We start from the raw sequence: 22,013 nt of genomic DNA, 5'->3' as shown, positions 1-22,013 counted from the left end.
CATTCACAGTGGTGGAATTGCCTTTGGTACTGGGGAGTTGCCAAAAATAATTGAAGAGCTTCCCTACATCTGCTTGCAGGGATAATGCACAAAACAACAGAGGTGCATTGGTGCTCTTGAGGACGCTTTACACATTATGAACAACCTACATGGCATAAAACCTGCATATAAAGTGGTATTAGGTGACTATATGCATATGCAGTTTGAGATGCTGTTCTTTTACACAGAAGTGCTTTCCATTTAAAATAAACGGCATTTGAAGCAGTTCCTTGAGATAAAAAAGCGAATTCTTTGTATGGTATAGATAAATACAGCCATCATGGTTCATCATAGCAGCCCTGAGTCTGGGACGAGTTTTGTGGCATGTTTATATCTGGGGGTCTTTGTCCATGGAGTTTTCTTGGCAGGGATACCGGAGTGGCTTGCCGGTTCCTGCTCCAGGTGGATCACATTTGGTCAAAACTCTCCACTATGACCTGTCCATCTTGGGTGGCCCTGCACAGCATAGCTCATAGCTTCTCTGAGTTATTCAAGCCCCTTCGCCACGGCAAGGAGGTGATCCATGAAGGGGTTATATGCCTGTTGTCTTTGAGGACGAGATGGTTGGACAGTGTTCTCGAAGCTACAAACATGAGCCTGACCAAACTGCGGGAGGCGGTGGAAGACAGGAGTGCCTAGCGTGCTCTGGTCCATGGGGTCACGAAGAGTCGGACACGACTAAACGACTAAACAACAACAGTATATCTGGGGGGCATTCAGAAAAAATTGTGCTGAGGTGGTAGTTCATCCTGGATTTTTTGATCCTGAAAATTGGTGGTGGCTTGATTGAGAAGCGATTTCCCGTGCTTTTGTGTGCAAAGTGTAGTGGCAAAATCTGCTCTCCTCCCTGCTTGGCAGGGTTACAGTAAAGGCGAACAGGAGTGTCCGTTTATGAAGAGTGGATGATTCTGCTGCAGTGGAATCGTTGCCTCTTGTTTTTGGCCAAGTGTCTGAGCTCTCCTTAGCTTTAGGGCAGGATTGCCTAATGTATGGCTCTCCAGCTGCTGTTGTACTGCAGTTTCCATCATCCCTGACCGTTGGCCATGCTGGCTGGGACTTGCAGGAGTTGGAATCGAATAACACCTGAAAGGTCACAGGTTAGCCAACCTGTACTTTAGAGCGACTTCAGTAGCAGGGGGTTCCCCTTCCAAGTACACCAAGAGATAAAAAACCAGTGAGGAGAGTGCTCCTACCATGAAGTCCTTGCCCCTCGTTTGCCCACATGTCAGCTTGCATCTCAGTGCAGTGGCTGCCCCTCTTATCATTGTTGTGAGCATGGCATCTCCTTTTGCCTGCAAGATGCTTCTTATTAGCAGGGCTCACCTGTATGACGAGTCCAGGAGGCACTGCCTTCATTCTTACTTGGCTTTGTCTGCTCTTGGTGACTTCAGCATGTAGCCAAACTTTATTTGACTGTAGTGTCATGATTTCATCATGCTCACTGCAACAGATCAAACGTAAACATAGACGAGGTTTTAATTTGTATGTCCCTGTTGCACAAACACAAAAACTGTGTACAAAATAACAGTTCATTTGAATAACACTTTTCCTCTTGGGGTCAAGAAGTTGTGATTGCCTTCTGATTTATTTAGGGGAGCACTAGGTAAACTGGAAAAAGGTGATTATAAATTACTTCCAGTAATTTTGAACATGCTTTTTAAGCTTCCCAACTTTAGGAGCATTCCCAAAGGGGAAGATTTCTTCAAAGAAATTGCCATTGCAAGATACATGTTCCTGCTAGTGATCCTGCTGTTGCATTGCAGACACTGCTATGATCAAGACTCCAGCTGCTTCATATTCCTGCACTTTGTGTTCCAGATTAGATTTGCCACATTTCTCCAAATATATTCCATTTCCAATATAGTCTTACCTAGTGACAAGTGTACATTATTACAAATGAAAGTTCCCCAAATTCTATTTTGAATTAAACAGAACAATATCCTTGTTATGTTGGCCTTCTAAGCATGAGAATTACCTTCTGTTCTACAGTATAATTTTAGTAGTTAAAATGTGGGTCTAGTCTACGCCCAATGTCCTTTTGTGCTCCACCAAGCAGTGCTGAGAATGACACAGTTTTTCTTCAGCTTCTGTAGAGCAATCTTATATGGCGGGCAGATATTTTTAATCATACTTCCTCAGAACTTCTTAACTATTGAAATGGCTCCCTCATCCAGACTATTATAGAATCATAGAATTGTAGAGTAGGAAAGTATCGCACTGGTCATCTATTCCAACCCTCTAGTAGGCCTTGGCATTTTTCAAAGTACATTACTTGTATCTTATTACAGAGACCTAATTTGTATATACTAACAATACGGTGACGATATCTCTCCACATCTTTGTAATTTCTCTCTGGTTTAAAGTCTGTGCTGTCTCCTTATTTTGCTCAAAAGTTACTAAAGTCCCTGTAAAGGTTGGACAGGCCTTTATTCTCTATTCTTTTGATTCCCACTCTGTGTGGCATCCGTCCTAATAGTTGGATGAGCTGTTGTGATACCGTAATTAGGGAGGTTTCCTTTCCAGGATAAAATAGTTAGCATCAGTTAACTTAGTTTGGGAGGTAAGGTATGTCACATTTATCCTTCTTTTCTGCCCTTGAATTTCTGTCTGTATAGGATGCATTATTTCTTATAGTGTACGGCTTGCAGTAACAGCATCTTCTTCTTACTCTCAAGAGTTACCAAAAGCTGCTGTGGTGAAACCTGGTTATCAGTGGAATGTTGAAAATTACAAAGGCCTCCCATCCCACCTTGTTTCTTTGTCCATTTTGTTGTTCTGTCATCATATTAAAACTGGTATTTCATTGTTTAACCTAAGGTTATCAGTTTCTTGTATTCCAGTGTTCCCGTATAATGTATTGGCAGCTTCAAATAGTTTCAGATGATTCCTGCATTGCAAGGGGTTGGCGTAGATGACCCTTGGGTCCCTTCCAACTCAACAATTTTATGATTCAGATGTGGACTTAAGCTTGTACTTTGAGTTATATAAACACCAAACAGGGTTTGCTGGAGAATTTGAGGTGGGGGACCCCCCCCCTGCACCTCCAAGTCTGACCCTGAGGCACACAGAGTAACACTGTCTCTTGGAGCTACTGAAAGCAACTCTTTCCTAAGGAGAGGCACAGTTCTGTTTGACTAGTTTCTTTAAATTCTGGCGTATTGGTCAGATTGAGCTGTCCAAATTGTAGAAGCAGAGCAACTAGGAGCTGTCCAACATTGATCAGGGTGCTAAGAAGATACGGATTGAGTTAAAAATAAAATAAGAAAACCCTGTATGTTTCAGCATTCAGTCGTCTCTTGAAATATGTGATAAATTTACTGATGGTCTCACTGAATATTGCCCTGCTCCACCATGATCCCTTTGTGGAAGAGCTTATCATACAGAAAACCTCATCTAACTAACTTTGTACCTATGTCATGGAATTAAGTTTATCTTTCTAAGTACTTAGTCAGCTGTTGACAAAAATATGGAGAGGGGAGCTGTGATAGAGTTCAATGAAAGTTTGTAGTAGGAACCAGGGTTTAACCTAGAGAAAAGAAAATATGTGTATGTTTTTTCTGTTTTCAAATATTTACAGTGCTATCCATTTAAAAGTCATAGCTCAATATTAAGTACCGTATTTTTTGCTCTATAAGACTCACTTTTTCCCTCCTAAAAAGCAAGGGGAAATGTGTGTGCGTCTTATGGAGCGAATACAGGCTGCGCAGCTATCCCAGAAGCCAGAACAGCAAGAGGGATTGCTGCTTTCGCTGCACAGCGATCCTTCTTGCTCTTCTGGCTTCTGAGATTCAGAATATTTTTTTCTTGTTTTCCTCCTCCCAAAACTAGGTGCGTCTTGTGGTCCAGTGCGTCTTATAGAGCGAAAAATATGGTAGCTATGGATTTGAACATTTAAGCAGAATGATCAACATCAAGAGCAGACAAGCTGTGGGAAAAGGTTGTTTAGTGAGGTAGACTCTCCCTGCACATTTTGAGGGAAAGACAGAAACGTATCTTCTTATGAAGCTCTCCTTGCTTCAGTTGGAGGGTCTCCCCCCCCCCCCAGTTGACAAACCAGCAGCTACACTCTGTCTGTTCCCACTTGTGTCCTGCATTTTCCTTGATGTTAGAACAGTTAGTCTCTCTTTCATAATCTTGGCTCAGTCCTTCTCTCCCACCTTCACATTGCAAGGAATTAAAGAGGCTATTCTCGTTCTTGCTTTGTGCCCATTTAGTAAAATGGCACTTGAGAAATGCAGTAAACAGTATTGCATGCAAGCATAGCAGGTAAATAGTGTACAATAAAACAATTAGACATTTTGCTAAACATTTTTAAAGACTGTGCTTTGGGGGATTTTAATTCTAGAATGTGGTGGGTTTGTTGCCATTTTTGCCTTTTAATTTATGCATACTGACTTTGTTTTTTGGGGTCACCCAGGCAGATGGCTTGGAATTATGGCTAATTTCAATGTCTAGGAGAGGCTTAACAGCAGGGAAATTATGCTGTGTTAGAAAAGATGAACTTAAGAGCCTGCTGAATCAGGCCAGTGGCCCATCCAGTACACCACAACCTTTACAATACCCATAAAGAGGTCCTAAGCGTAGGAGCACTGTTGCGGTTTCACAGACTATAAATGCACCAGTAAAAAAACTTCCATGGATGAATGGAGGCAATGCAAGACTTTCTTTTTGGTTGCGACCAGGCTTCCTCTTTCTTTCTTTCTTTCTTTCTTTCTTTCTTTCTCTCTCCCTTTGCAGCATTGGCAGTTTTGCATTTTGAAATATATAGTTATTTCCACTGTGACAGGTGGGAAGCTGTATTCTATGCCAGGTGAAGCATCCAAGTTTTCATTAGCGCCAGGTAGAGCTGGACTCTAGTCTTCGGCTGACAAAAACCACTTACTATTATTGTTCTTCATAATGGCCTTTCAGTTTTTCTGAGCTACTCCTTGATTAGGAAGTGAGCTGAATGCAGAGGGTGTGGGCAGCTCCCCACCACCACCACCATTAAACTTAGATCTTTTAGAAGACATCTGAAGGCAGCCCTGTTTAGGGAGGCTTTTAATGTTTAATAGACTATTGTATTTTAATATTTTGTTGGAAGCCACCCAGAGTGGCTGGGGAAACCCAGCCAGATGGATGGGGTATAAATAATAAATTATTTATTTATTTATTAGTAGTAGTAGTAGTACATCCCACTCCACCGTTCAGCCCAACAGTGATCCTTGCTTTGCTTCCAAACAGCTCACCTCTCCAGTAGCTGGTTGATTTACATAAAGCGTGCGCGCGCGCTCTCTCTCTCTATATATGATTTGCTGAAATGGCAGAAAAAGCAATGGTCTCCTAGAATAAAATTCATGGGACGTGCATATCTGCACGCCTTTGCCTTCTCTGGCACCTTTGCGTCTGTTTCCCATATCATGTCTCTGGCCATGATATTAGCAAACCCCTTTCTCTGGTGGCAAAGGACTGTTCCTATGGATTCCAGCCTTTTGTGCTGGGACAAAGGCTGGCATTCTGATTCCCCCGGAGCCAAATTGTGCCCTTTGACTCTCTCCCCTTTTCACACTCCTCGCTGAGCTTGGCCTGTTGCTATGCTTCAAAGCCTGTGGGTGTAGGGTTACCATGGCAATGGGGATGAAACTCCCGAGAGAGGAGGGGCCACAGTGTGAATAGAACACACAGGCCTTGTTAATATGAATGTGAATGAAGGAGCTAGGCTCCTTTGTACTTCGTCTCCATGTTGCCCAAACCTACAATTTATCAGCAGGGAAGCAACTTTCTCCTTTGCTAACTTGTTTATATTTGCTGTTTCTTGAGGCTTATGGAACAAAAGTGGTCGTGTCAGAGGCAGCGAACAGCAAATGCCGTGGGTTTTAATAAAAATTGTTTCTTTGACTTTATAGAGGCTTTTGTTCCTTTTACAGCCAGAACGCTTCTCCCCAGATACTACTCCATAGCTTTCCTTTTTAGATCACAGCTCACCCTTCTGTGTTTACAAAGAGGTTTTCCCCTGGAGTTCAGAATCCATAGACCCATTGGGGGAGGGGGCCGTGGGTGGGTGAAGGACCAGATTTAGGGTGGTTCAGGCAGTTCCCCTGCACAGGATGCTAAGCCAAGGGGGTGCAAAATCCATAACTGAGAAGATCCATTGTGTGGTGCCAAATTTTGGCCTTGCACATGGCACCATATTATGAAAGGTTACTGAAGTCTGTCCCTGGTAGGTGCAGGGGGGGAATCCTCCTTAATCTATATCCCCTAATTCCTTGCTATCTATCAGCTCTGCATGTCTAGACATGAGCAGTTGTGTGTAGATCAACTTAATGTTGATCATATATACTGTATTTAAGCCTAAACAAATAGGTTAATGCCATGAGAAAAATAGGTGGTAGGGGGTTCCTGGACGCTTGACTTGTATCTCCTGAGGCTTTTTCTTCACTCTGGAAGGAAATATGAGGGCTGGCGAAAGGAGGCGGCTATATACAACCTCCAGAGACCATCATAGTTCTGTCGTAGAGTGGAAGACAAAGGAATGCTAGGCTCAGCTCCTGATCAGAACTCTTTTCCCTCCCCCCTTTACAAATTCAAATAGTTACTAGGGTAACGTAGAGGCAACAGTCCTGTTCTAAAGTGCAGGCACCATGTTCATTAGAATAACAAAATGAGACATGAATTCCACCCTGTCACTAGTAGTAAGGGAGAATGAATTAAAAATGTAGGAGGAAAGCTCTTTTGCATAGCTCAATCCCATCAGTAGAGACGTATGCTTTTCCTGATTGCTGCTTTTGTAGCTATGCTTCTCGTTGCATGATGTCTGCTTTTAAGTCTCTTTAAGCTAATAGAAGACTATTCTGTCTTTCTTTCTCTTCACCCAGCTCCCAGCCTTGCATGGTACCCCCCCCCCCACACACATGAGAGAGGAATCTTGGGGGTTATGGACCAAGGCTATTTCAGTATAAGCATGTCTGCCATAGTTGCAAGGGTTTGCACCACATGGCACCTGACTTACAAATGGCCATTCATTTGTCATCTCTGACAAGTAGAATTTCCCCATCCGTGCTGAAAAAGTTTCTGGTTTTTGAAGATTTAATAGCGGGAGGCAGCTCCGTCCAGGGCCTCCATAATGCAGCTCTGTTTAATACAGTGTTTTTGCCAACTCAGAGAGGAATTCAAGGTTGTTTTCTTTCAGCAGAAGCATTTCGGCTTGTTCAGTGGAGTGACCTGCCCATCTCCTCCTACACACTGCTTTGGGTTTTTCCCTGATTCCCCAGAGCCAATTGGGGGCGGGGGGCGCATGGGGGAGAGCGCAGGAGTCTGGTTGTGCTAGTACAAGCCCTTGCGCTGGCTGCAGCTAATGGAACTACATAGTTGAGCCTGGACTACAGTTTCCATCACCCCAGCCAGGACTGCTCTCTGATGCTGTGGCTGATGGGAGTTGTAGTCTGGAACATCTGTAGAAAGGCTGTTCTAGAGGCTATGTATGAAACTTTCCCTCTTCCAGCTTTGGAGCTGGAATGACATTAAGTGGAAGAGCACTTGCCGTCAGAGATTTCAGAGGGGATGTTGTCCCCTCTCCCCCCCCTTCTCCAAAGGGAGAGAATGGTCAAATGGCTTCCTGGTGCTTGCTTTCATAGGTGACTGCCAGCTAAAAATCTGCATACACTAATATCATGTACTCATTTGCATATGTTCACTTCCTCTGGGGACACTGGCAATCGTAGCAGTTGCTGACGGCATGTGTGTCTCATTACTTTTTATGTCTAGACAGCTTTATTGTAATATGGGGGTGCGGGGAACTGACTTATCGCATCGTATTTGTATCACACCCTTCCTTCAAGAAGTTCAGGGTGGTATACATTGGCTTATCTCCTCACAAACCACTCCTTAAGGAGGTAGGATAGGATTAATGTAGGAGATAGTGACTTGCTCAAGGCCACCCTGTGATTTCCTTGACTGAGTGGGGATTTTAACCTAAGTCTTTCCCAATCTAAACCAAAGACACTATTTATCTACTACAGCACTCCAACTATGTATTACTTAGAATCTTAGAGTTGGAAGGGTAGTCTAACCCCCTGCAACACAGGAATCTCAACTAAGGCATCCATGGCAGACGGCCATCCAACCTCTTTTAAAAACATGCTTTATAGCATCTGTTTCTTTATAGTATTGTATCTGGTTTTTATACAGCAAATTGTAGCATAGCAGTGTTAACTTCAACAAGCATAGCAGTGTTGTAGCATAGCAGTGTTAACTTCAACAAGCATGTATTGTTGATTTGGTCTCTTTTTACACCCCTGCTCTCATCTCTTTAATTCATAAGGGATGTGCCATATTTTTCTGCTCCTATCTAAAAATTGAATACTTGGCAGCTTAATGTCTAGGATAGCCTCAGGGTGAATTCAGATTTACTACCTACATTGTACCACCAAGGAAAATACTTTAACATATAAGAACTGATCTATAGAGGTAAATTTCTAGCTGCCTGGACGTGTATGTCTGGCACGACATAGTGAACAGTGTTGTGTATCTGTGGTGCTTTTGCCATAGAAATAGGTCAGGGATCACCAAAACAGTGCCCATGGGCACCAGTGTACCTACCAGATCTGCCCTGTGAATGGACATTTCTTATTAAACTAGGCCTGTATAATTTGTGCCTGCTAAACAAAATGCAGCTCATCAGCCATGTCTGGTGGCTATCAGGGGCTTAATAAATTCTAGGTTTTGCCACATGCAGAGGGCTACTAATGGGTGGGATGAGGATGTGGGTTCAAGCAATTGTCTGGTGGGCTTACTCAGCTCAGTGGCCCATGATTTGTGTGGTGACCTCTGAAGGTGCAAGTCCACCAAGCAAAGGGAAGGTGTGTTATGATGGCATTGAGCAAATATTTATGTTGGCATTCCGTGCAGTCTGTTGCCAGAATTATCTGTTGTATTTGATCTGTTCCTCCCCACCCTGAAAAAGCTGGGCAGAGATTCTGAGATCTTAGATTATGATAACCACCCAGGCTGTTTCACAAGACGGAATCTGAAACGGTGGCTTGGAGCTATTTAATTTTGTTTTCTCTTCATAGCCATTCCACCCAATGGTGAACCTTGAATGTTCCCGGGACTTTCGGCCATTCCTGTGTGCTCTCTATGCTCCTGTTTGCATGGAGTATGGCAGAGTCTCCCTCCCGTGTCGCAGAATTTGCCAGCGAGCCTACAGTGAGTGTTCAAAACTCATGGAGATGTTTGGTGTGTCTTGGTCAGAGGATATGGAGTGCAGCAGGTGAGAAATCCTCTGGATTTGTGTGTGTTTTTAAACAGCCACCTACAGATTTTAACACATTCCAGGAATTATAAAACTACTTTGTTTTTCAGCCTCCCTTTTCTGGACACTAAACCAACTTAGTGACCCATAGTAACTCTCCTGCTTTGACTGGGTTCCTACCCAGCAGGCAGAGGCTACTACATTTCAGAGTCTTGTCAAACACTTGAAAATTCCTCCCTTTTCATATATTTTTTTCTCCCCACAAACCAACTTGCCCCTTTCAGACAAAAAGGTGGCGGCATGGTGAATGACAAAACAATTGTTCAGTCTTCAAACCAGCTGAGCATGTTCCCCCCTTTAATTGAGTAATCTCAAATCTTTTTTTGCTTTCGTTCAAAGGGAGAATATGCCAAGTGAAGGCGTCATGGCACATAAAGAACACAAAAATGCATACACAGGGCAGCTGAGACAGACTAGAAAGGCTTTACTAGCTTAATAAAGGCATTAGAGTGAGAATAATCACTCTGGCCACAAGGACAACTTGGCTTCTTGTGTTATTTTTGCATCTCTCCTTTTTTCTTTCCTCATTTGGCTAAGCTACAAGAAAAGGCTCATAGTTTATGTTCAAAAAGTCAAGAAAGCTGGTCATAATCTACAGGAGACCAGACAACCAATGTTCTGTTCTGCTTTCCAGTGAACTTGAGTCATCTTTTGTTGTTTGCCCTAAGCTTGGCTCCAGAGAGAGACCTTCTCAGTCATAAAGCCATAGAGACATAAAGCCTCTCAGTCCATTCTGCCCACTTCTCTTCAAGTCCAGCATGAAGTTTCACTGTCATCTGCTGTCCTACACTCTTCCTCTTGCTCACATGCAGGCTGGTGCCGTCCAATGGGCAAAATGCTGGTCTAAGGCCCGGGAAACCTGACAGAGACCATCTAATAGATAGGAGAGGTACTTGTAGTAAGGAGTCAGAGGATTGAAGGTCATATGTATTGGTAAAAACAGCCAAGTGTGCTAAATAAAAGTTGGTCAAAGTGACTGATTTGATTTATTTTAATTAACAAAATGTATATACTGCTTAATTTTAAATAAGACCTCTAAGCAGTTTGCCAAGAATACAAACATTAACATGATCAATAGAAATCAAAGTTTAAAAACAAGTTTAATAGCGATGTCCAAGACTCCCAGACTACAGTGTCAGGATGTTACTTTGATTCTTAGGTATACAGCCTGTCTCAAAACCTTGAGGCAACAGCATCTCCTTCTCTCCATCCAACATTTTGTTACTCCTCCAAGGCTATTCTGGTTTAGGGCCAAGGAAGCCGTATGATTGTTTTGTTGACATTAGTAAAATGTGTGTGTCCAATAGCAGGTTCTCCTTTCTTGCCATTCTAGGTTCCCAGATTGTGATGAGCCTTACCCTCGCCTTGTCGATCTCAATGTAGTTGGGGAAGTGACAGAAGAAGCTCCAGTGGCAGTGCAAAGAGATTACGGCTTCTGGTGCCCCCGAGAGTTGAAAATCAACCCGGATCTGGGCTACACATTCCTGCGGGTACGGGACTGTTCCCCTCCTTGCCCGAATATGTATTTCAGGCGCGAAGAGCTCTCTTTCGCACGATACTTCATTGGTGTGATCTCCATTGTCTGCCTTTCGGCCACCTTGTTTACTTTCTTGACTTTCTTGATTGACGTCACGAGGTTTCGCTACCCAGAAAGGCCCATCATCTTTTATGCCGTCTGTTACATGATGGTATCGCTCATTTTCTTCATTGGCTTTCTGCTAGAGGACCGGGTGGCCTGCAATGCCTCCAGCCCCACCACGTACAAGGCTTCCACAGTGACTCAGGGCTCCCACAACAAAGCGTGCACGATGCTTTTCATGGTGCTCTATTTCTTTACCATGGCTGGCAGCGTCTGGTGGGTGATCCTTACCATTACTTGGTTCCTGGCAGCTGTGCCAAAGTGGGGCAGCGAAGCCATTGAGAAGAAAGCCCTCCTCTTCCACGCCAGTGCGTGGGGCATCCCAGGGACCCTCACCATCATCCTCCTAGCGATGAACAAAATCGAAGGCGACAACATCAGCGGCGTGTGCTTTGTTGGCCTCTATGACGTGGATGCCTTGAGGTACTTTGTCCTTGCTCCCCTCTGCCTGTATGTGGTGGTTGGGGTTTCTCTGCTACTCGCCGGCATCATCTCTTTAAATCGGGTTCGTATTGAAATTCCTCTAGAGAAGGAGAACCAGGACAAGCTGGTGAAATTCATGATCCGGATCGGTGTCTTCAGCGTCCTCTACCTCGTGCCACTCTTGGTTGTGATTGGCTGCTATTTTTATGAGCAAGCTTACCGAGGTGTGTGGGAGACGACGTGGATACAGGAACGGTGCAAAGAGTATCACATACCCTGCCCTTATCAGGTGAGCAAGCATCTCTCTCTCTGCAAGGTATTTGCACATGGTCCACTCCCATTTATTCCCAGGTTTATAAATCAGGCGTCGCTCTCCTACTGCCTTGTAGGAGCATGCTGCAACAGCATAATCATAGAGACAACTGGAAAGTATGAGTTAGGGAAGAATGCTGGTGGAAAAATGAAATAGGTACAGGAGTTGGAACCATCAGAACCTTTTCACCGGTGGAATATTTTTGTCCATGAAGGTAGAAAGGCCAGCTGTTAAGGAACGGAAGGTTTATAATTTACAAAGCACATAAACCTAAGTAAGATAACCAAGACAATCCCTGCCTTGCAGGCTTACAGTCTAAGGAAGACATGGCACAAAAGAGAAAAGGGAGCAAGCTTGCATGAGGGATATTTTTAGAAAGAACAGATACAGCCCGTCGGAAAGAGGCCATCTCTCCTCTAGGTTTTCAGGGGAATTTTGGTTAATAAGTAGACTTTTGAGGTTGGATGGAGGTGACACATGGCTTTTTCTTTGCCAAAGTCAACAACAGGCTTATAAAGGCAATAGGAGGACAGGATAAATTGGGTAGGTGTTTGGGTGAGATAAATAAGGCAGGCAAGTGTGCAGTCACTCCTATCTCTGTTGCCAAAAGCACAAGGGAACAACAAGGCAGTCCCTCCTCTTTCACCCCAAAGCAGCCCCCAAGTCCTCACTGCTAATATTACAACTGCCATAAAGCAGGTGAGCTGACTCTCTCTCTCACACACACCCCGTCCAAAACTACCTACTCCATAACAGGGCACAAAATTGAAGGACCAACTGGCCTGGCATTCCTTCTGCTGCATCCTTCATGAAGCAGACAAGCAGCTTAGAAATCCAACCTCCATTGCCCTGATGGGACCAACTGGCCCATTCTGTTCATTAATATTGCTGTGCTTGAACGATGGGGTTTTCTTTAAGCAAGTAGGGCTGAAATATAAGAGATTCTCAAGTGTTTTGGCAGTTGTGCTTGGCATAATGCAGCGGGCTTAACATACACGCTCCTTGCAAATTTCACCTGTCCCTGGGTCTTTTCTGCTTTCTTCCTCCAGTAACTTGTTCTAGCACAACGAGATTAAAATCTTTCTCATTACTGTGACATATACCTGCACCAGCAAATATCACATTTCTTTCAGTAATATTAAGGGTGGGTGTGATTAGCAGGCATAGCTGTGTAACAATATGCAGAATGGCTGCTTCCCAACTGCTCAGAGCTGAGAATTTAATCAGTAAGCTTATCTTGAAAAGAACAGATTAATTATGTTTATTGGGCTACTGAAAGCTTAATGAGGAGAACATAAAATTCACAATGCTGCTTGATAGTTAAAGGGGGCGTGTATGAAGGAAAAGTGTAAATCTGCCAACTGCTACTATTTTGATATGAGAATGGAAAACACGCCATTTTCTAGTGACAGGCTTTATACCTTTTGCATCCTACACTTAAGATGCTTGAAAAGGCTCCACAGTTTTAACATCCATGTACAACCTTCCAGGAACTCTAACCCAATCAGAGGTTCTTGGACCTCCATGTTGCATGCCTGTTGCATCCTCCTCACACACAGGCTGGAAGGGTGAACATGAGGACGACACAGCTGTGCAGGCATGCACCCTTCCAATCAGCCTTTTGCATCCTCCTGACGCCTTGCCAGCCCCACACGGCTTTGCCAGGCTGGGATCAGACTCGCAAAGCAGCTTGGGACTGGCAGGGGCGGCATGAGGAGCAAAATGCACCCTCGAAAAAACTGTGCCTGGGGCGCCTCTGCTAAAATCTCATGTAGTGGGAGTGAGCCGGTTGGGTTGGACTTTAGGACCTACCAGCAGAGAAGGCAGGACAAACATCTTAGGAAGGAGGCAGAGCTCCTGGCATTCCTTGGTCTGTCCTGCCTTCACAGCAAGCAGCACACATCTTCCTTCAGCTCCTGTGTTTGTCACTGGAGGTCTGTTGCGCTGCCAGCTTTCCACCTCGCTTCTGCAGCTTGTACCCATGAACCGTGTACACACTTTGGTTGTAGCGCCAAAGGTTGTTGGCAGACTCCTTTCCGTCTGTGGAGTTTCCCCAGCAGGAGCTGGTGCCGTCCATTTCTGCTTCCCAGCTTAGTCGAGATGGGAGCAGATCAGTTATCTGTCTTTCAAATCACCACAACCCTGTTTTATTTTTTTGAGTTCTGTTCCAAGGAAAGTGCTTTTCTGCTCCCAGATAGCCGTAGGCCTAACTCTGAGCAGTGACTGGAAGTAATTTGTTATATAAAGGGAGCAAGAGTGTGCTAGCTCTTAATTGCAGCTGGCAGTTCTCCAGAGTCAAACCTAATCTATGTGATCAAATGGCAGGAAAGGAAAGATGTGCACAGCTCTTAGTTTTGTCCAAAGTGTGGTGACCTTGGGCCTGTCCACCGCCAGACCAGGGGTGAGATGCCACGTCCTCTGAAGCTGTGAACAGCTGGTTGAGGATCCTGCAGCTATTTGAAATCTCATTTCAGAGAGAAATTCTCAAGTGTTCAGCTAATCGGAGGATCTCCCAGTTTGGATTCTTTACTTCACCTTGTGATGAGAGGGACAGGCAGTGCTGACAGTGTGAGCCTAAGACCCGCACCTGGTCTCTCCTTGAGGGTAGTCCCAGGGGTGAAATGTTGAAAAAGGTTTGGGCTGTTCTTAGCTTTCCCTCAGGATTGAAATTGCCCAGACCAGAAGCTACTTGCCATCTGGTCTAGTCAGATACGCTATCTGAATTATAGCTTTGAGACTAGCAGAAGCAGCTGCTGTTTGGAATTGGGAAGATCTTGAATTCTCAACACCCTGTCCTAGTTGTTCTTTGCCCTGTACTCAGTATCAATTAAGGGAGTACAGGGCACAGACTGAGACTGCAGCTCCATGCACATTTTTTTTCTCAGCTTTGTGTCGCTTCCTGTCAAGTGGGATCAACTGCCACTTCATTGTCCAGCCACCGCTTGGCATCTCTCATAATACGTTTTTCTGCCTCAGAGCCATAACAGAAGCTGATGGCATTTGACAGGCACTATAAATGCCTCCAGATTCAGCTGCTCTGAAAGTGTCCTGGGTGGCAATTGCAGGGGCTTCAACTCCACTCTATTTCAAGAATAGGATTGATGCTTGTTGAGAAACAGCCAGCATTGGAGAAGCAGAAGAGCAGTGCTTCGTAAGTTAGCTTTTCAGTGAGTGTATGCAGGCAGTCCTTTCTGAATCTGCAATGGAACAACTGCTTTCTCGGCCCTATTGTGCTATCAGCCCCAATCAGCTATGGTAGCTTTATAGCTCTACAAATTAATGGAGTATATGTGTGAGCCCCATTGCAGGAGCAGAAAAAGACTTTTCCCTTGTGCCTCGCAGTGCCGAGCTAGAGATGATGCTAAACATGCTTTGTTGTTGTTTAGTCGTTTAGTCGTGTCCGACTCTTCGTGACCCCATGGACCAGAGCACACCAGGCACTCCTGTCTTCCACTGCCTCCCACAGTTTGGTCAAATTCATGTTAGTAGCTTCGAGAACACCGTCCAACCATCTCGTCCTCTGTCGCCAGGTAGTGTGGTTGCTGACCTTGAGCCAGATATCCTGGAGCGTGAAGTCAAATGGGCCTTAGAAAGCACTGCTAATAACAAGGCCAGTGGAGGTGATGACATTCCAGCTGAACTATTTAAAATTTTAAAAGATGATGCTGTTAAGCTACTACACTCAATATGCCAGCAAGTTTGGAAAACTCAGCAGTGGCCAGAGGATTGGAGAAGATCAGTCTACATCCCAATCCCAAAAAAGGGCAGTGCCAAAGAATGCTCCAACTACCGCACAATTGCACTAATTTCACACGCTAGCAAGGTTATGCTCAAAATGCAGCTACTGCCAAAAGCAGCACCCCAACATTTTGCTCTCCCATAATCCTCCTAGCAGAGTTTACAGACCTTGTGGTGTTTGGCCTTTCCCTGCCCCTTGCCAGCCACTAGCCGATGGAAGATTGCAAAATCAGGATGCTTACAAATTACACTGGATACTATGGAGGAGGACCTGGATGGTTTTCATTGCTATCTTCACAGTTAGCATGCACTCTGCCCTGGCTCATAGCTGCCCCATGTGTGATTGAGCCTGATTCTCCACAACTCATTACACTTTTGTTTATAAAATTTCATATATGCAAGTAAGAGACAGTTGCTGTCTTGGGGCTGTTAATCTGAGATGGTGACTCTCCACATTTAGTGAGCATTTTCAAAGCATTTCCACCAAATAGTTGGTCAGCAAAGGGGATATTTTGTGGTGCTCACATGTCAGAGTGCTTTCCCACCCTAGTCTTGTGAATTCATCCATACGTACTTCAGCTAAACAGAGCGGGAGTTAATTCCATGTGAATACTTCACACACTTCTCCAGGAAATTCTATTGAAATCAGTTGTTTGGGTGTGATTTGTGGCTATTTTCCTTGCCAATGTTGCCTCTCTGTTTTAATGGTTATGCACTGACATGTTCTCTGGCTTTGAAAATAAGGTACATGAGGAATTGAAATGGGAGTTTTGATTGAAATGATTTTCTGTGTGACTGAAATACTTCAGATAAATTGCCTTGATCTATCTGGATTCTGTAGATGGGAAATGGAGGGACTCTTTGTTTTCTTTGTTTTCTGCTAGTGAGTTAGAGAGATGGAGTTGTGGATCTGCAGCAGTGTCTCATGTTTGCCCTTGTCTGCTCCTTCCAGGTCACGCAGATGAGTCGTCCAGACTTGATCCTCTTTCTGATGAAGTATTTGATGGCTCTGGTGGTTGGGATTCCATCTGTCTTCTGGGTTGGAAGTAAAAAGACCTGCTTTGAATGGGCCAGCTTCTTCCATGGGCGCAAGAAAAAAGAGTGAGTTGTGATACATAAAAGGTGGCATGGAACAGGTTCTGCTATAACTCAGATTTTACTCAAAGCAGTTCTTAAGCAAGAGGCAGATTTTCTTCCCTCATTTTTCCCTGCTTGCCTTTTTTCAAGCTTTCTTTGACAGGGGTAAAAACAACAACTCCAAACTGTTGTTTTCATTTCATTTCATTTTCTCAAAGGGGAATATGGAAAGAGTAGATTAGGCAATCTCCACGCCACCTCCCACAAACTCTTAAACTCCTTTCCCCAAATATACATGGCAATGGGGGGAGCAAAGTCCCCAACCACTCTTAATATCTCTCACTCCCCCACCCCATGCAGCATTATGCATGCCAGAAAGAGGGAGGGAAGGGCCTGCTGGGTAGCAGGGAAGAGACTTTGCTTCCACCATTGCTCCTGTCTTGCTGCTGGGGCAGAATGAGGCCACCAAATTGCTGACAGTTTCAATCATCATCTGAGACCCTTTGCATTTCTTCATCCCTCTTGACCAAGGCCATCCGTTAGGCCAGCCAACACTAAGTCTGTGCCAGACTGTGCTGAACCTGGATTGAAATGGACCCAGATAATCTGCTTAATTCAGCCGTGCTTGTTGTTGAGCCACCGCCACCTTCTTAAGCATTTTGCCCCCAAAGGGGATACTGGCAACTGGGCGATGGTTGTTAGTAGTTGCTGGGTCCCCAAAAAAAGGCTTGTTAAGGAGAAGCCACAGTTCCTTCAAGGCAGACAGCACCACTGCCTCACACAATGGAGAGTTCACCTTAGTCAGGGGTGCAGAATAGGATGTGGCCAGCAGGCTTCTTTACCTCTGAGGGAGGTGTCTTACAAGGCCACCTTCTATAGAGTCAGATCAGCTACACTGACTGGGAGTGGCTGTCCAGCATTTCACAGATGGGTCATTCGTTCCCAGCTTTAGCTTGAAATGCCAAGGGTTGAACCTGGAACCTTCTGTGCTCTGATACTGAGCTGTGGCCCAGCCAGACTGTCTTAACCTATGCAGCATAGATGCTGAAGGTAAGACATGCTGAGAGGAGTCACCGGTGGGAAGAGGGCTGTTGCACTGAGGCCCTTCTTCTACAGCAGCGGTTCTCAACCTGTGTGTCCCCAGATTTTGTTGGACTATGACTCCCATCATTCTTGAGCTCTGGCCTTGCTAGCTATGGGATGGGAGTTGTAGTTCAACAACATCTGGGGACCCACAGGTTATGAAAGGCTGTTCTACAGGTTTCTCAGAGGCTTCTGGCTGACAATATTTTAAAAAAGGATGCAGGATTAGATGGCCCCCCTTCGGCCTGGTCCAGCAGCAGGACTCTGCAGCTACTAGTAAAAAACAAATCCTTGCCCCCCTCCAAAAATTATTTCTAGGTCTGAATGATCCAGATACAGTAAGAACAGACACCTCCCATTCGCACTGGGTATTCAGTAGATTTTTTTGCCACCTAACCTCTGCATGCTCTTGCCTATTGCCATCTGTCTCTCTGGAGTCAAACTGACCAGGCTTTACTGTTGGAAACAGGGTCGTGAACGAGAGCCGGCAAGTGCTTCAGGAGCCTGATTTTGCTCAGTCGCTCTTGAGAGACCCCAACACACCCATAATCCGCAAGTCCAGAGGCACCTCCACCCAAGGGACATCCACCCACGCTTCCTCTACCCAGCTGGCTATGATGGACGACCAGCGAAGCAAAGCAGGCAGCGTCCATAGCAAAGTCAGTAGCTACCACGGCAGCTTGCATAGGTCACGGGATGGCAGGTGAGAAGATTGAAATGGCTGTGTGAACGCAACACACCTAGGCAGAGAACACGTCACCATTTAAACGGGGGCGGGGGGGGGGTGTTGCCAGTTGCTGGATTAATTTGTGGGAGCTGATAGCCTTTTCCCCACCCCTTAGTGGTCTGTTTCAAGTTCTGTCAATAGAGCTGTGAGCTCTTTTCTCTCTCCCACATTGTCCACATAAAAACAGCATTAAATGGAGTTAGATTCTGGCCGTTCTTGCCTACCCGGGCTGGCAGCAGTTCTCCAGGGTTTTCTCCTGGCTATCGAATCACAGAGCTGGAAGGGAACACACACACCCCCAGGTCATATGCACAGCTGTCAACTTTTCCCTTTTTTAGAGGGAAGTTCCCTTATTCCGAATAGGATTCCTTGCAAGAAAAGGGAAAAGTTGACAGCTATGCATATGGTCTAGCCCCCTGCAGTGCAGGAATCACAGCTAAAGAATCCTTGACAGATGAGCATCCAACCTCTGTTTAAAAACCTGCTACAAAGAGAAGCCCGCCCTTGTCTAAATTTTCAGACTCGGGGAGGCCTGGGACTGAGCTCTGCTGAATCCAATCTGCGTTATGCATTGTGTGGGGTGGGAGGGGAGGTCCTGCAGCTATCTGAATGGGAAGCCCCTTCTTGTCTGTGTTACTGAAACCGATTCAGAGTCTTTATGAATTAGGTATACCCCCTGCAGTTACCGCGGGATTGAAGAGCGACTACCTCACGGCAGCATGTCCCGACTGACGGACCACTCCAGGCACAGCAGTTCCCACCGGCTCAACGACCAGTCGCGTCACAGCAGCACCAGGGACCTCAGTGGCAATCCAGTGACCCACATCACGCACGGCACCAGCATGAACCGGGTGATCGAAGAGGACGGTACTAGCGCTTGAGCCGCGCTTCTCTCTGTTCCATGAGCAGTGCTCCTTCCATTTCAGTTCAACAGAACTCAGTGTTAGCCCTTTCTCTTAGGTGCTAAGCTTGCCCCGGTGGAACCTAACCAGCTGCTGCCTTTTCCCCCCTAGCCAGCAATTTCTCAGAAACATTTTCTCCCAGCAAAGGTATGCTGCTCGATCGAGTCTACAAGCTAAACGGTTTCTGGTACTTGACTCCTCGATACAAACTTTATTTATTATGCTTGACAACTGGAATTTCTTAGCTCTGTTTTTTAATTGTCCGTATGCTTCTCTAAGAGATATCTACTATGAAGATCCTATGGAAGGGGGACAAAAAAAACCCCAAGCAGAAGACTGGCTTTTTGTTTGAAAAGAATTCCACCCCTGCAATCTTTTTGTTGCTGTCTCTGATTAGATAATAAACTGGTTAGCTGTTCTCATGCAGCACAGAGGGTGGGCTGCATGTTTTTTAAAAACTGCACAAAGGACATCTGTAGGGGATCAGCAGGAGATTTTAAGCGGTTACACTGGAAATGCAGCAGAAGGATAATGAGCAGAGAAGGCTCTGCATAAGGGTCTCTGCTCTTAACTGAAATTGCTAGTCTCTGGGAGGGAGGGTGGGTGGGTGGGTATGAACAATTGGTACTTAGCTTCTTGTATCGTCTGTGCTTTTGTAGAAAATGTCCCAATTTCCTACTTGTTTACAGTTTTTACGCAGGGAAGAAGGGAAGTGGGCGTTAGTTCCCAAACTGTATCCGTCGCCTCCCAAGCCCAACATGGATGCGAGAGGGAAATGGATTTTGACAATTTAGCTACCTTTTGTTCTCCTGACGAATATTGTGTAAATACCCCCATCCCTGACCCCTTTCAGCCTCAGTGCCTTGAACAGCTCCTGCTGTATCTAGGGCATTCTATGGGGGGGGGGGTTAATGACCTCTATTAAGACATAATGGGAACTGGGGTGCTGTTTGAGAGGGGAAGGGCAAGTGGACCCATTCATACACTTGCTAAACTGTTGGCTTGTTTAATGAAGTGTGTTTTGGCCAAGGCCTGAGAACAGTCATTAAGGAGAAAAGTTTGAATTTGCTCGTCGCTTTGCATGCCAGGCTCAAGGAAGGGAAGTGGAAGACACGCAGAGCAAATGAGGCTTCCTCCACCCAGTTCCTTAAATCAGGTTCAGAATAGGGCTGAGGGAATTCTTTGTGGAGTGCGCTTAGCTTCCTTTTTCAAATGTTGTTGTTAGGATAACATCGACGCTGCGGGTGCTGAAGGCAGGCACATTTGAAACCTGCATTTAGTTCAGGGGCAGCTGACGACAGCCTAAGCACTTCTGAGTCGGGACTTCCATGTGGGTTATTTGAGGGAGGGGGAGGGTTCTTAGGTCGGACCTTAGTCCATACAGCTGTGGCCATGGGGACCTTCCTGGATTCAAGACGCCACCAGTGCACCGAATACTCTGATGTGAGAAACAGATCACAGGGGCTGAGATCCCAAAACTTGCACTTCCCTGCAGCCAAGGGGACCTGGGGCTTGTGCTTCCTGCTAGAAGCAGCCCTCCCGCAGGGCATGCCAAACAGCTCTGGAAAATAAGGGAACTTTCTCACAGCAATTTGGGATACAGCAAGGGGGGCTGCTGTTAAGGGGCAAAGGTCCTCAGTCCTGTGGGTGAACCTCAAGTGGCGTTTTTGAATCCCAGCCCAAACGTGAAGCTGGCCTCAACTCCCTACCCCCCTTTATTTGAAAAATTCAGGATTCAAGGGGCAGCTTAAGGTTCCCAACCTTGGGGTTTGTGCTTTCAAAACAGGGATATCTGATTAAGATTGCCATCTTAAACATACAAGCTAGTAAATCTCATTGGACAGAGTGGGCCTTGCTTCTGAGTAAATGTACATGGGGTCTGGTTTTAAGTAGGACTTGTCCACCAGCTTTGGCCATGTACTTGTGCACTCCTGTGAATGATATGCAAATGAGTAATTCATATATGCAAATTAACAGTCCTTGCTGAAAACGTTGCCCACACCGCTTTTGGGAAGTAGAGTTGATTTTTCTAAGGCAGCTATTGGCAAGTGTTTGAATTGTTGCCACAAGGAAGCACTGGCTTGTGTTCGAACCTACCTCACCTATTGCTCTATAACACTATTGCTGGGAAATGTACATTTGCTTTCTCTTAATATGCTTCACCCATCTGATCTGTGTCTGCTATATGATGTGCAGGAAACATGCCAAACACCTACACTTGGATGCTAGTGCTTAAGGATTGTGACAAAGCATTGTTTCGTTTTTATAGAATTTGTGGTTCCTAACATTTGATAGTATTGCAAGAAAGCGGGTGTTGGGTGGAAGGTGAGGGGACCTCACTCCCCGCAGCGACTCCGCACGATGGGGGGGGGGGGATTGGAGAACCTGGGATTTAAATGCTACTCCGTAAGAAACCACCCCACAGCTACCTTTGGAAAATCTGGAATTGCTTGAGCTTCTCATTTCCTCAAATGAAATGGGTAGTCCAACTAAGGCTGGCTGCTGGGCGACCTGGCAAACAGCAGCAGGTGCAAGTTTTATCTGATGCAATGAGACTTCTTTGCTCCTCTTTCTCCTCCTCAAATAACACATATACTCTCCAAATCAAATACTTATTTTCTCATCTTCTCTCCCCCCTCCCCGCCGTTTTTCTACTAATAGTTTAACCTATTTCAACAAAATAAGTTGCTAATCCGGTATCTTTCAAAAAAGAAAAGCATACTCTGGTGATCATGGAGGTAGAAAATGTGGTGTTACAAGCCCCTAACCCATGGGTAGGCAAA

At 45.3% G+C, this 22,013-nt stretch overlaps 1 protein-coding gene and 1 long non-coding RNA gene across 6 annotated transcripts in view; one reads left to right on the top strand and one right to left on the bottom strand.

Moving 5' to 3' along the window:
* Nucleotides 1-19,656, top strand: part of FZD3 (frizzled class receptor 3) — a 25,821-nt gene extending 6,165 nt beyond the window's left edge. For 3 of the 5 annotated variants that reach the window (XM_081854714.1, XM_081854716.1, XM_081854715.1), the window contains 5 exons: nucleotides 9,090-9,286; nucleotides 10,662-11,679; nucleotides 16,394-16,542; nucleotides 18,071-18,304; nucleotides 18,996-19,656. In XM_081854714.1, the coding sequence (XP_081710840.1) occupies nucleotides 9,090-9,286; nucleotides 10,662-11,679; nucleotides 16,394-16,542; nucleotides 18,071-18,304; nucleotides 18,996-19,209 (1,812 nt within the window). In that variant the 3' untranslated portion in view covers nucleotides 19,210-19,656. Of the gene's footprint in view, nucleotides 1-9,089; nucleotides 9,287-10,661; nucleotides 11,680-16,393; nucleotides 16,543-18,070; nucleotides 18,305-18,995 lie in introns of those variants that run through there. The other 2 variants (XM_081854717.1, XM_081854718.1) reach the window with 2 other exon arrangements.
* LOC309338065 overlaps nucleotides 19,369-22,013 on the bottom strand; it is a 188,005-nt gene continuing 185,360 nt past the window's right edge. The window contains exon 2 of the long non-coding RNA XR_014154659.1: nucleotides 19,369-22,013. This is a non-coding gene — a long non-coding RNA (uncharacterized lncRNA).

This window comes from Podarcis erhardii, assembly GCF_964252035.2.
Source record: "Podarcis erhardii genome assembly, chromosome: 3".
Classification (NCBI taxonomy): Eukaryota; Metazoa; Chordata; class Lepidosauria; order Squamata; family Lacertidae; genus Podarcis; species Podarcis erhardii.
Note: the sequence above shows the minus strand (reverse complement) of the source record. Positions and strands in the feature narration are given on the sequence as shown.